The sequence below is a fragment of the Corvus brachyrhynchos genome, unplaced genomic scaffold (genome assembly GCF_000691975.1).
Source record: "Corvus brachyrhynchos isolate BGI_N302 unplaced genomic scaffold, ASM69197v1 scaffold68, whole genome shotgun sequence".
NCBI lineage: Eukaryota > Metazoa > Chordata > Aves > Passeriformes > Corvidae > Corvus > Corvus brachyrhynchos.
In genome coordinates this window covers 2,355,667-2,370,336 of record NW_008240039.1, presented here as the reverse complement: position 1 = coordinate 2,370,336, position 14,670 = coordinate 2,355,667, and the positions used below count along the sequence as shown (strand labels likewise).

At 44.4% G+C, this 14,670-nt stretch overlaps 1 protein-coding gene across 1 annotated transcript; it reads left to right on the top strand.

Moving 5' to 3' along the window:
• The first annotated feature begins 6 nt into the window (after window positions 1–6).
• TMEM52 (transmembrane protein 52) lies at window positions 7–6,859 on the top strand. The gene is made up of 4 exons (XM_008641182.2): window positions 7–166; window positions 945–989; window positions 2,266–2,435; window positions 2,780–6,859. Exons 2-4 carry the CDS (start codon window positions 958–960, stop codon window positions 3,088–3,090), a joined length of 513 nt encoding a protein of 170 aa, XP_008639404.1. The 5' UTR covers window positions 7–166; window positions 945–957; the 3' UTR covers window positions 3,091–6,859.
• The last annotated feature ends 7,811 nt before the right edge of the window (window positions 6,860–14,670 follow it).

Sequence of the window (14,670 nt, the reverse complement as noted above, 5' to 3'; positions counted from 1 at the left end):
GGCAGCCGCGGCGCTCACGGACACTCGCCAGCACCCTGGAGCCTCCCGAGCACATGCAGCAGCGAGACGAGGCACTTTTCCTTTGGCCACCTGCTGATCCCATCCCGGGTTCCCCCTTTTCCTAGGCATCGCTCTGTTCTGGGAACAACTGTGAGAACTCTGCCCGGTGAGTAACCCACTGCCTGTTCCCAAACCTCTCCCACCGTGACCAAGTGACATTCCCACACCAGGACAGCGACTTGCTGATGGCCATCCCTTACAACTTCAGTTTCGATCTCTAAGACAGTCAGCAACTTTTAAATTTCACTTGGCTGCCTTTGCTCTGTAGACTGAGGTGAATGGTCCTCTCCCAAGACGACTCTGAAACGTCACTTTGGAACAGTTTGCAGATCCTCTCCTGTGGTCAGAACCATCGTTCTGGTACAGGAAATCCTTTGCAGGAGGTTCAGTACGTACAACCCTGCTGTGGCAGCTGCACTCATGAAATGTCACAGGAGCTGTTCTCCTTTTGTACTGCACTACAGCTGAAAAAAGCCATTTCTGGCTGCATTGGACCTCTGCAAAAATAACTTTAGAATATCTGGGGGACGCAGGCAGTTGTCTAGACCAGCATTTTCAGACAGGACTATGGTATGAGGCACCTCATCTCAGCTACCTTTAAATAACACTAATTTGGTTTTTTGGGAATCCTTCACGAGTCACTCTCTCTCCCAAGCAAGAGTAAAGCACCACTCAATAAAAACATTTCTTGATTCAGAAGCAACTTTTCCAGTGGGATTATTTGCATGTTCTCATCTGGAGTAATGGTACAGCTATGAACAACAATCTAAAGTGGTTTTGCTCCATACTCTTATTGAGTGCTTTCCCTTTCCCACCCCAGGGAAGTGCATTCCCTGTCATACATGCCTTATTTAAACCAGTGAATCATCTGCCTTCCTTCACAGATGCCCTCAGAACATGTCTGATTGGACAAGTCTGTGGTATGTCTGGTAAGTTGGCTTTTAATCTTACTAACCCAGAACCATTTGGAAGTTGTTATGAGCAGTACTTGGAGCAAGGCAATGGAAACGCTTCTCTCGGGCAGGATCAGGGAAGGGTTTCTCTGTTTTCTCAGAGCTGCCAGAGGAATGGACTGGATGAGGCATGGGGAGATTGGGTGTCAGGTGGGGACCAGCATTCATCCAGGGCTGCGTCATCTTTCCCTTCTGAGTGCACTGGAGTTGAACTGAAGGGCTTGTTTGTTCTTCCTAAATAGCCAGAGCTTTGCTGGTCATTGGCTCTTTGCACAGGGCAGCTTCCAGCAGGGATTTGTTGGGATGTGGCACTGCCCTGTCCTCGGCTCGCTCCCTTCTACAGGACAGGGACAGTCACCCTCTGCTGCGCTTCCTTCTGAACTCCAGCGAGCACAGAGCTGAGCACTGCCTGCTGGAGTGCCTGGAAAGGGGAAACTGGGATAAGAGAGAGAGGATTCACAAGGGGATTCATCTCTTGTCTCACACGTGTTACAGGTGCCCTGACATAGTTTTCATGGTTTGCATTCTGTCCATACTTTGGTGGCAGCACACAGATGGAGTTGGTTACTTTTACCTCGTTCAGTCTGGAGCAATTTTGGTTGATACTCTTTGCTTTCTTAACATGTGCTGCTACACAGAGCTGTTTAAAAAGACACAGTTACCAAAAATGGATTGAGAAAGCTTCTAAAAGCCTCCATGAGAAGAGTGAGTTACTTTGAGAAACTGAGGGGTGGGAAGGTGGAGTTTCAGTGGAGAGGAGAACCTGAAACACAGATACATCAGCCTAGGTACATTGTAAATTGTTAAATGACAAACTTCCTTAAACAATAGCTAGAGATAGAATTGTGTTTTCAAGGCATAAATATAATTTAATATAATATCATTGCCATGCTCATTTATAAAGAGAGGCACTAGACTTGTGGAAGTTCATGCTTGTATTTCCCTCCAAGTACAAACCCTCTCCTGCTGTGGAAAGCAGAGCCATTCTCCCTGCAGAGAAGTTGAAAATAACCCAAAATAGTGAATGTTACAGCACCTGTGAGCCAGAATGGATTGTACTGATGGGCAGTAGTTCTTCAACTTGTGACTGAGTATTTGTGATCCAACTTTCTAATCCAGGATCCAGCACCATTCAGAACTAAATCAAGGAGGCTTGGCCTGTCTTCCAGTTATTTAGAGTGAAATTCTATTCTGATTTAGAATAAGTAAAACATAAGCAGTAGAATGATGGTGTTTTCCCTCCCTCTTTCAGGTTGATCTTGCTGACGGTGTTCCTGCTCCTGCTCTGTGGGGTCTCAGCGAGCTGCATCAAATTCTGCTGCCGGAAGAAGAGGCTTCCAGTGGAGACCTTCCCTCGGCACCCTTGTGACTTGACAGCGATTGGCATTGACAGTGACAGCACTGCCCACAGCACAGTGACCTGTGAGTATCCTCTGGGAGTCACCTGTTCCATGGAGCATTGCTCCGGAACCTGTGCCTGGAATTCTGTGTCCAGCCCCGGCAGGAATGGGAACTTCCCAGTGCACTCCCAGAACAACTTCCAGCCCCACAGGGTGGGCACAAGACGTGAAGGGAGGGATCAGGGTGGCACAGTGAGTGACAGTGAAGACCAGGAGTGATTCTATATGGACAGCTTTAGTGTACAGGGCAAATGTTCTGACACCACAGAAGTCTGTAATTTCCTGGAAAAAAGCAGGGCTAGCCCTTTATATATCAGTGTTCCACGCAGGTGTTTAATTTTTATTTTTCATTCTTTTTCTTCACAGCATATAGCTCATGGCAGTACCCTCCAAGTGTCCAGATTCCTTCGGTATTTGTGGATATGGATAAGAACACTGTGTCCCCTCCAGCTTACAGCCTCTATGCAATGGACCTGCCACCTTCCTATGATGAAGCTGTTCAAATGGGAAAGCAAGTGGCATGGATAAACCAGAAACTTAATGACATCCCTGAACAGGTGACACCCGGTGGGCTGAATCCCAGCCAGTCCCCACCTGACACAATCAACAGAGATCCAGCAACACAGGCAGATTCAGAAGATTCAGAAAATGCCACAAAAGAACAGCCACAGATCTGACTCAGTTCAGATGGGGAGTAAAGGAAGGGAAGGACTGTAAGAGTTAAAGAAGACATGAAGAGTTTGGGTTTATAAGTAGGTTATGATGGAAAGATGTTTCTTCTCATGCCCTTGTAATGATCTGTCAGAAGAAATGTTTTCTGTGACTGCTGTAATCCCCTGGTAAAGCTTCTTCAAGGATATGAAATGAGGTAAAAGGGCAGCGGTTTAAAAATGCCTGTAAAAGTGGGACATGAATGCTTGTTCATCTTCTGATAAAAAAATTGTTCCTTGTGTCCAGCAATAAAAAAGGTCAGGAGAATTTTGCCACCTTGGGAATACACACTCAGAACAGTACAAACAGGAAGCTGTTGTTCTAGAACAGAAGTTTCCCAAGCTGGAGTTGAAGGAGGAATCCCAGCAAGTGACACTGAACAGCCTCTGTAGTTTCTCTTCTTTTGAGAACGTCAGCTGTCCAGAAAACTGCTGAGGACAAAGTGCTGCACAGTGGCTCATGTTCCTCAAGGAGCAGGAAGATGCCAGGACAGGAGAGAGTGGAGGGAAATGCTTTGTGTTGTTTCACAGCTACACACAGGGAAGGAGACAGATGAGACACGACACTTCTGTCGTGGTGGTGGTGATGACACCTGAAGGGATTGTTTCTGAGGTTTTGTAAATCTTTCCATTTCTATTTTCAAGATGAGTTGCCTTGTGGGTGGGTTCCTTTTGCTATTTGTTTTTTCCAGATAAAGTACACATTAATTCCAAAGAGACACTTGCACACATGGTTTGGTATTACTGATGTGTTTCAAATATTCATCAAATGTTTCAAAGACGCCTTTATATTTTGTTATCTGCTCAGGTGTCAGGATCTCAGGCTGCACAGGAAAGGAAAAATACAGGTTCCTGGCAGCTTTTACCAGTTCAGAACATGGACGAGCTCAGGAATGAGCAGGGTGACACAAAACATGCTCGTGCCGAGCCATCCAGAATAAGTTAGAGATACAAATACCACAGTACAGGCTGGGCAAAAGTTCAAAGAAATTACTCTTAGGGATGTTCTTCATGAAGTACTGATAGAGGGATAATTGCTGAGCATCATTTTAAAACTGGGAGCTTGGAGCTGATTACAGCAGTTGCATCCCAGACAAAAATATGGGCTGTTGAAGCAGGTTTTTAATGACAGCTCTTTCCCCTGCCCCTGCATATTCCAAATGATCCGAATTTTGTCCACTCCTAAGCAGTGATTTTCTTTGAATCCACTTTAGCAAGGTGCTAATCTGGCTGCCTTTAAGAACATGAGCAATCGCCAGGGTGGCTCATTGCTCTGGAAAAGAGCAGCAACCAAAGCCTGAGCACTCGGTGCTATTAGCGAATGTAGCATAAATTTAGGTGTCTGTCATTAACAGGCAGCAGAAGTGGTGGGCACAAAAGCCTGCACAGCTTTTAGAAGACTGTTATTCTCTGACAACCATTACTGCAAGAACTGCCCTAGAAATGAGCACTAATGATTTAAAAATGAAGATCTCTGCCAGCCGCAGGCCCGAGATGCTGCTACAGAGTCATGTGTGTGAGCTGTCCGTGAGTCTGGCTCCCGAGGGAAGGGTCGCTTCTATATTTAACTTACATGTAACTTACTATGAGGGTTGACTGGTGTAACAAATCTGCTTCTCTTGTGTCTCCTCTCTGTCATCCTTCATTATATTTCTCCTGTTTTATTCTTTCCTCTGCCTTCCTTATCTGTGTCAAGATGGAGACTGGGAATAACCCAGGGTAACTATTTGGATGTCTCTGGCTGGAAGTCCAATATGTGCCCAGTCCTGGATGTCTCCAAGTCACAAATACAGTAGATGTATTTTTATTTATTGACATTTTCCACAGCACTCAGAACAAGGTTTCTGCCCTTTCAAAGAAGGAATATGTGTTGGAGGGAAATGGCTGAGCGCTCACTCACAAGTAGAGATGGGAATTCAAAGCCAGGCAAATGAAACAACCGTGACTGACACAAGAGGGCAGTCCCTCCCTTCTCGCTGTGTGCAGAGGATCGTCACCGGCATCGGCTCGGGAAGGGACTGAGCTGGCTGGACGAGGATGGGGAACAACCACCGCGGTTCGAGTTCCCTGCCCTGCCCTTCGCGCCTTGGTTTGCACAACGCCTCGGCACGGCCTGACACGGGACCTGCCAAACTGCAAGTTTTGCTCTGTTTGATCAGAGGAGATGCAAAACCCCAAGAAAAGCCCAAATGCCTGTGACTTCCTAGGAATAAGGGCATAATCTGGTGTTTCCTTTCTAACACCTAAGGAAAAGTCATGTTTTGCCCAGGTTCTTGCCTTATAATGTGGTTCATTAACTCGAACAGAAACCATGTCCTAACACCAACTACTGACCCAATCAGCCCTCAGGAACACGGACTGTCCTCTGCACACCAAAAGCAGCTCAGTTTGCTCCGTGACCTTCATAGTTAGGAAATTATTAAGGCCTTTCTTGTGACCTGCCTTCTCTAGAGCCTGCTAAGGGTAACCCCATGCTGGAGTCCTTCTTGCAATGGAGGGTTGAAGAGATCCCTCATCCCTACACAGCTCCTGTTTTCATGGAACAGTTAGAACTTCACATTTTTGAAACCTACAGTCCTCTATCACTTTGCTTGAAATTGGTCAGTGGATTCAGAAGTTATCAGTTGGGTGTGCAGTGTGGAAGGAGGGGAAGCAGGACACAGATTTGACTGTGATTCCAAAGCCTCACTTCCAGAATAAACCAGGTTTAAAAAGAACACCAGGTGGGAGGTTGGTCCCACAGCAGGTTATAGGCTTGGCCTGATGGAGGATCTAAGAATTCTGGTTTGTCAGGCTGGTGGTTTTCATCATCACTAGATGTGTTCAAGTCTGATTATATCCACACAAGCTTTGTGACATCTCTAAGGGAAAAGCCCCTCTCTGTAATTACCCAAAGTGCATTTTTAATTGTGATTTATATTTGGTCCTCAGTTTGGCACTGTTCAGCATGCAATTTTTCTTCTCTCATTTGTTCAAAATGATCATTTTGTCAGTTATTTTCTGCTGTTCTTTGCTGGCTGTGTGAAAGAGCCTGTGCTAGGGAGATGGACTGCTGAGGCTGGAGCCTCCATCACTGTCTCTCCTCTCACACAAATGCACTCAGCACGAGCACTTGTGCTCAGAAAGAAAACGCAGCCATGGAAGTAAATTTCCTCAATAATTCATGGGCTTTATAGCCCAGAGCAAATTATACCTTGGCTCTGTCACGAAATTCAGGTTGCAAATCCCTTTATAGGCAAGCTCGTTAACAATATAAGTAAAGTGGTACCTCTAGAATGGCTTTGGTAATTGATGCATTATAATCTTTGGAGAGTATTTAGTGGTGAACCTTCAGCATCCAGACTGAGGCATCGGAGGGGTCTGGATACAGGAAAAGTCAGAGAAAAAAACATTTCTTTGTTTGCCTTGCAGTTGCCTTTGTCTGCCTCACTGGCCTCAAATTTCTCAGAAGGTTTGGTTGCTTTGTTTTCTAACTGCATTTTGTCTTTATCAGCTGCAGTTTCTGAGGGAAAAGGTTCCCTGCTGCTGCCAGTACAGATGAGTGGGACACTTGGACACGTGCAAAACCTGCTCATTTATGGAACAAAATATCTCTGCCACAACCACTTTCCACAATCTTAGCTGCCTGGTTCTGATCCTAATCCTCTTTGCCTGTTAGAACTTTTTTTGCTTAGGGAGACACTGCCTAATATTGCTGCTTTCCTTCACCCACAATTAAAATTCAAACTGCAAGAGATGCCTTGGAATCCTTTTCAGAGCAGACAATGAAAAAGTATCACAGGGGAATTGTGCTCTAAAAACTGGAAAAGACAATAAATGTTTTATGAAATTCTACATCCTAAGGTCAAACTCAATGCACAAAAAAGGCTTAGGTGCAAACACACATTGCTGGGAAAACATTTTGTTCTGGTCAGTCAAAATTTAGAATATAAGATGCCAGAGCTCTTTTTATCTTACTGGGAGGAAAAAGAGGCCTGTAGAAAAGAAGGCAGACTTTCAAAGATATTTCAATTTTTTTTTTTTTAAATAACAAAGCTCACCTTGAGCACTCAGAGAAAGGAGAAAATCAATTTCTATTTCAACCTAGAAATGCCTGAATCTGCAGTAAAGGGCTTAATTTTTATTCACTTTTTACCTGCTTTTCCTCAAAAAGGAAACAGAAGAGAAGAGACTGATGTCAAGCTCTTATTTGTGCATTGTTTTTTCTCTTTCCATGCTAGGAGTTTATGGCATAAGCTACTTCCTTCCACAGCTAAGGAAATGAAGTCCCAAGGTCCAAGTACTGACCTGGAAAACCCAGTTTGCTGCCTTTTCTGCCAGACTTCCCACATGACACTGGTCTGTAGAACAGGGACTGTAGCACTGCCTTTTCTTGCACAGAATTTGGAGGATGAATACATTGAGCGTGGGCTGCGCTGTCATATTGAAATACAGGTACAGTCAGAGCATGATGAACTTTGTGTGGGACATGAAGTACAGGAAAAAACCTCCCCACTCCCTCCCCCTCTTAAGGGGCAAATCTGGAGAAGAAACTTGGGCAAAGTGTGAGATTTAGAAACAGCCCCTGGACTTCAGGTGCCTCATCCAGTCATCATCACAACATTCCTAACTAGGGGAAGATGCTGAGGGGAGAGAGGCAAGAAGCTTTGTTCAGCTCCACGGGGCTGGAAATGCTTCATTCCCCAAAACCCCTTGCCAGGCAGCTGTCAGAGAGCCCAGGCCGCTGTGCTGAAGGTAGGAGAAGCTGCTCTGCCCCGCACATAAGGTCACTCCAGCTGGGTTTGAAGGCAATAGAGATGTGATTAGCCGGCAAAGCAGACGGCCATAAAAATAAACACCCAGTGTGTGTTTGGAGAACGTTTCCTCTGCCCTTGGCTGAGCTGCCTGCTCCCAGCAGATGGGGGAAGTGAGCCGGAGTGGCCCCGGTGAAGGTCGGCTGGGCAGACTGGAAGGCCAACACACAGAGCAGCAATTACATTTAGTGCGGTTATTTGGAGGAAAAAAACCGTGGTATGCTTTTATTCCTTACTTATTTCACATATCGACTTTTCTCTCTTGATAAAAGGCCCACCGTACCTGCTGTAAAATACTGAAATTCAAATTACTTGGGCCATCTGGGAAATAAAAAAGCGTATGTTCGGTTATTTTCCACTGTAATAATGAGGAAAAATTCGGTGATAACGAGTAGGGTTATCTTTCAATCAAGAAACATCCTGGAGTGTGACAGACTCCAGCTCTACCACAGATATCCTGGGCATCTAGATAGGTACCAATTTCAATGTCTCTGCCTCTATTTTCCACTGGTAAACAATTCTAGGATCCAGAGGTTGGAAAGGACCTTTGGACATCCCTTAATCCAGCCCCTCCTGCTCACTGGGGCCAACCAGAACAGCTTGCCCTGCCCACTCTGGCTCTGAATTCTCCAAGGATCTCACTGCCCATCTGGGCACTCTGTTCTACTGTCTGACCCCCTCCCCCCTTTACAGTGAAAATAGGTTTTTGAATGTTTGAGTGGAATTTCCTGTATTTGGGATTGTTCCCACTGCTTCTTACCTTGCAAGCTGGTGCCTAGTGAGAAAAGTCTGCCTCTGTCTTCTTCCTACTCTCCCCCCAGGTATTTATACACATTTATAGATCCCTCCCGTACCACCTCATCCTGAGGCCAAAGACTCCCAGCTTGCTCATCCTTCCCTCATACGTCAGATGCTTCAATGCCTTAATCATCCAAATATTTAACTCCATCTTTTCTCCAACTTGTCTAAATCATCCAGGAATTTCCCCTGAATTCCAGTGCGCTGCTTAATGGATTTCTACTGCATGTGGAACAAAGAGCTGCAGAAAGCAGAGCGTGAAGTCCCCCGTGGCCGCCTGTCCCTGCGCCTCCTCCCCTGGCTGGCGGCGGTGCCACCTGGGCACGAGCTGATTGCAGGGCTGGCACTGTCATTGCATCACCTCACACAGCCGGGGAGCACCACGAGTGCGTGACGGCGGCCACCTCGGCGTGGCCCCACGGGAAGGAAATTGCCAAGGTGAAATCAGAGGAAGATGCATCTCCCCTCTCTCCTCTGCTCTACATGAACTGTTTAATCAGAAATGGACGAGCTGCTGGAAAGCAGGAAAAATAAATGCAACCTTCTCCCTGCTTTGCATGGGGCTTTGGGGTGGAAGGTGCTACAGAAATACCCCTCCTTTGGGAGACCATGCTTTAGAAGCGCAGGAAATTGCTTGGATTAAAAAAAGAACACAAGGAATAATGCTTTTCCAGCCAGAGAGGGAAGAGAGATTTCCCTTCCTTTCTCTAGTTTATCACATTGTCACCAAGAAGAAAACCGTATTTCATCAGAGCATGGCCTTGCTCCCCCAGGTTTCAAACAAAATGGTTATCGATGAAAAAATCGTACATGAATTGTAGCTAGAGATACTGCAAACCCACTGCTCAGTGCTATGCCAGAATAATAATAATGAAAATTCCAAGTTTCTCATTGATTCCTACCTCTTGGTTTCCTAACACACCCCACTCTTCTAGGTACAAAACCTACACCCCAAAATCTCCAAGCTTTAATCAACATGCAAGATGCCAGGTAACACATGTTAATGTAATTAGCACAAAAAATCAGGATAATTTGAGCAGCTATGGAATTAGTCTGGTGACTTCTTCATCCACTTATAATTATAAATCATAAAAGTGCAAGTGTGTACATGTGTCTAATCAACTGATGGCTGTCACACACAGCCCTTCTTCCTGTCCCCTTGATTTGTGTGATCAGGCCTGGTCCTTTCAGGTGGCCCCTTGGTGCCTCTTCCTTCCGTATCTCTGTGCAGACACTTACCCACAGACCTGTGGTCAATCCTGATGCCCAAACTGGCTCCTTTGAGTCTGAAACAACATTCAGAGAAATGAAACTGAAAAAAAAAGGGAGTTTCTCATCCATCTGGAGATGGGGTGGGGGATGGAAGAAGCAACTGCTAGGTCCAAAAATCAGTCAGATTGTTCTTTATGACATGAGCCCCAAACCACAGGTGTGCATGTGGAAGGGTCTTTCTTCAAATCTGCATGTTTGAGCTCTAGTGATTCACATCTAAAGCTGTGGCTGCATTGTCTTGAATTCAGGGAAGGCTCCAGTATAAAATCTCTGGCACAGGAAGTTCAGTTTCCTCTCCAGGTTTCCTTCCTCCACCTCCTTATATGCAGAATAGCATGGAACTCACTTCAGCCTTGCCACTGTGAGTGAAAACTCTTAGGACTGCAGAGCAGTTTGAGTTTATGGCCCACACTTTCAGCTCAAGTGTTCAAGGAAGGCAGCACAGGTCAGTGGATCTTGGTGACAGCACTTAATCCCAAAATATCCTCAACTGCTGAGCTGTGTTTTGTACCTGCACATGAAGCTGCACCCACTCCCCAAGCAAACATAATCAACAAGGGTGATACAGTGTCCCTTAGTGACATTCACCCCATTTCCACTGTCAAATTCTTATTGATGACACTGGGCATCAATCAAAGGCAGAAAATTTGGCCGTCACGTAACTTTGATACAATTACAAAGTAAGAAAAACTGTGGAAAAGCAGGTTTGGATCCAGTCAATGCCTAAGCTACCACTAATTATAACAGGCTCATTTCACTTTCTAGATATTTATCTAGGCTTTGGTGTCCTTTAAAAACAGCTTGCTAGACTCCAGGCCAAGGGCCAGGCAGTTCAATTGCCCAGTTTGAGCCTCAAACTAAAACAGGAAAAATGTGAACAGCATTACAACTGGAAGTCGATGTGAAGTTTGCTGGGAGAATGGCAATGTTTGAATGTTGCAAAACATTAGATCTCTGAGCTACGTCCTTAGGAACAGGATCTGTGTGTCTGTGAGCAGAGATCCTCACCAGCATCCCAGAAGCAAAATGCCATGGAGTGGGCACTCAGCAGGGCTAAACTGCAGTATGGCAAGGCACTGATGCAGCTCATGATGCTTCCAGTTCTGGTATCTGGTTGTGGGGCTCTCTCTGGGATGTGTGGCTCTGCTACCAGAGCACAGTGCATGTGTTCCCTCCAAGAATTCTCTCCTGGTGTAACAAACCCCGCAGGCTGTACTTGCAGAGTGTGACTAAGCTCCACCAAGCAGAGGTTATTCCATCCCCAGCCCCTCTCCTGAACAGAACGTGCTATACTGGGGAAGGAACAGAGGCAGCACCTGCCTCAGTACCTTTCACAGCACAGCTGGAGCAGACACCCGCAGAGCTGCAGTGAGAGAGGGAGAGCACCTGCACGGCTCAGCCCCCTCCAGGACAGCCCCAGCACGGACTGTTCTGGGCAGTGGGACTGGGAACAGGACAGGCAGGGAGCTCTGGTACCCTCCTGGATCGAGTCTTTGTTCCCAAGATCCCCCCTCTTCTCTCCTCTCCACTGCCAGACAGAAATACACAGATCTGGCTTTAGCTGTAGCACAGCCTCAGCAAGTGCAGAAAATAACCTCAGGCAGCCCATGCAGACAGAGCAGAACACTGCCCTTGGCTCCTCTCTGCCAGCTTTCCCAGGAGACACGTGTTCCCAACGTCCAGCCTCCCGCCAGGCTGGAAAAACGCCACAATCTCAAAGCACAGACAGGAGAGTCACCTCACTGCCAAAGGCAGCAGGTCGGCCGGGGCAGCGGTGAGGGGTTAAAAGCCACGAGTCACCTGCTACTTCATACAAGAAAACAGAAGAGCAAAAGAGTCATTGAGTTTCAGTCACATCCAGATGCTCAAAGTGAGAGATTAATAAATAATAAATAGGAGTAGCATCAATTACAAATGCCAAAGGGGGATGATGTCTCTGGATGCATTTCTGCTGACTGGTGCATATTAGAAAACCACAGAGTGCTTTTAGCTTTGACTCCAACATTAATTTTGGCAGCGGAAAGAGGTTTTATTAAAAGTACTGAAAATGTCATTCATCTTTATTCGTATTACATTTCTTACAAGGCTTTAAACCCCAATATGGAACTATGGGGAGATGAAAAAATTGAAATTGACTCATCTGATCGTAAAAATAAATGAAACTCTAAACATGTTCTAAATAGTAAGAAGTACATTTGGGTATTATATTTCTAATACTGTAAGGTGGTGCTGATATTATCTGTTTTTCAAGGTTTGTTTTTTCTCTAAGGTGTTCTTTTTGAATCCCTTACAAACTAAATTATTTGTAGGTATGCTATGATGGTAGCGCATAATCCATAGGGGAAAAAAATAAATAAAAGGTGGGAATGTGAAGAACTGAAACAATTCAATTACTATTTTTAAATTCAAAGGAAACAAAACTATTCTTTGAAGTACTACCCAGTAATCTAAGAGGTTCAAAGTTCTGCTGTAAGCCCATCCATTTATTCAGAACTGTCACCATGTTTTTTTGTCTATTTTAGTTAAGCGCTGAATTGAATATTGATAATGCTGGATCTTTTCTAGGATGTTCCAAAGCTGAAGTTAGTGGGAAATTTGAGTTACTTACAGTCTAGGACCCCTAACCTGGAATTCAGATTTTTCTGCTGCAAATGCAAAATTTCCAAAATCCAAAATGAAAAAAAAAAAAAAAAAATTCTGATGCAAATCCCTACTGGCACCACTGTGGCAGAAATCCCAAAAGCCCAATGGCCTTTATGTTGTATTGGATTGGCACAACACACCCCAGAAACAGAACAGCACAACTCCACCTCAACACACGTTGGCAACACTGGGGCTCTGTTGCTGAGCTTTTGGAGGTGAGAAATGGGCATTTCATGTTGCTCACGGTGTAATATGAAAGCTGGTTTCCAGCTGTTACAGTTCTTGAGTAAAAATGTCTTTAATCAAGCATCAAATCTCAACACACAATAATCACCTACAAGTAGATTTTATTCTCAGGTCTGAAACTAGTTTGTTCAGTGAGTAAAAAGTTAAAGATTTTTAGAGGTCACTGGGATTTTATGGGTTTTCTTCCTAGTTTTGTGTTTGTTCATGACAATGTTATCATTGGGGAAAGGGGGTGGTTTATGTTACTTTGAGTATCTATTTTTTAATGTATTTCTTGACTCTTTAGAACTTCTTAGTCCAAACTTGTTTGTGTTTTAAGGTTTATAAAAATATTTCCCATCAAAATTATTTCTTCAATAAATATTTTGGCTTGACTAAGCAAAAATAGACATGTACAGGGGCTTATTTTTTTCCACTATATGTAATTGTATAAAAACTAAATTTCACATGCTGTTTATTTACTAAAACATTCATTCAGCCTCTGAAAATCAGACTGTGTTGGCTGTTTGTACTTTGTCAGTTCCCTTGAGCAGTGGCTTGAGAGATGTTACACTTCATATATGTTTTGTTTTGCTGCTTGGAAACATGAATTTTATAAGCATGTTTTTTGTAACAGGTCCTCACATGGAAGGGTTTCACAGAATCAGGATCTTTGCTGACAAGTGGTTTGAGATTTGGGATATTTACTGTAACAGATCCCAGAGGTCACAAGAAAGTTCTCTTTTTTGTAAATTTAGAACCCAGCCCAGCCCCTTGCTCGAAGAACATGAACTTTCAGAGATAGAAGTGTAGAGCTCGGCTGCAAGTTCTTTCATTCTGAGCAGAAATTGAACTGTATTTTGCTTGGTCCCAGGACATTTTCCCAAATAAGTACTTATTTTTGGAGTACAAGATGTAACCATCACTGAACCTATTCATTTTATTACCTACAGCAATTAAATTAATGACTACTGACCTTTTCAAGCACACCTTATCCCTCTTTAAGGCAATTAGGCTTTGTTTGACTTCCCACAGATTCTCCAAGGACAGTGGTACAAGTCCCCTGACCATGAATATTTTTGGTTTATGACTGCAATTTTTGTTTTCTGGATTGTGGATTCTTGCAGCAGCACTGAAGTTCTCCTTCAGCTGCAGGTCAGGCTCTTTGAGAGAACAGAAATGTCTGGTAGCAGCTTCCCTAGGACACACACCTGTGCCCACTTTCCCAAACTGCTATGTCAAGGATGGAAGAACGGGATGGAAGCTCTATGGGAATCTGACACACAGCAAGATAAGCAAATTCTTTCTCGAACTTCACCACAGGTCTGGTGTGTCTGACATCATGGAAAGTTTAGTAGCTAGGCTGAATTCTCAATGTGGATTCTAAACTCCCAGCATCTCCTGGGTCCCAGTTGTTTTTCTGTTAGTTGCTTAGGGAACCCCTTGAGGAAAGTCCCTTTAAATGGGGAAATATGAGGCTTTAAGCTTTTCCTCAAACTGCTTGATTAGCATTCATGCAGCCCAAATGTTACTTACTTAAAGGAAGACCTACATGTGTGCAATTGGTTGTGTGTTTATAGATGTGTACATACACGCTGCAGAATCTGATTTCTAAGATGATTATAACAATTCCCTTTGTTGCTATTATATTATTTTCCAGGAACACCAAAGGACTTTTAAAAGCCAAGCTACAGCTTGCAAGTTTAAAGGTACAGCAAAAAATGTAAACTTGCAACAGATAACTGAGTACAAAGGAAAACCAGAATAATCCCCAGCACATGGAAAAGAGCTCTGATACAATTCTGATTGTAGGGAA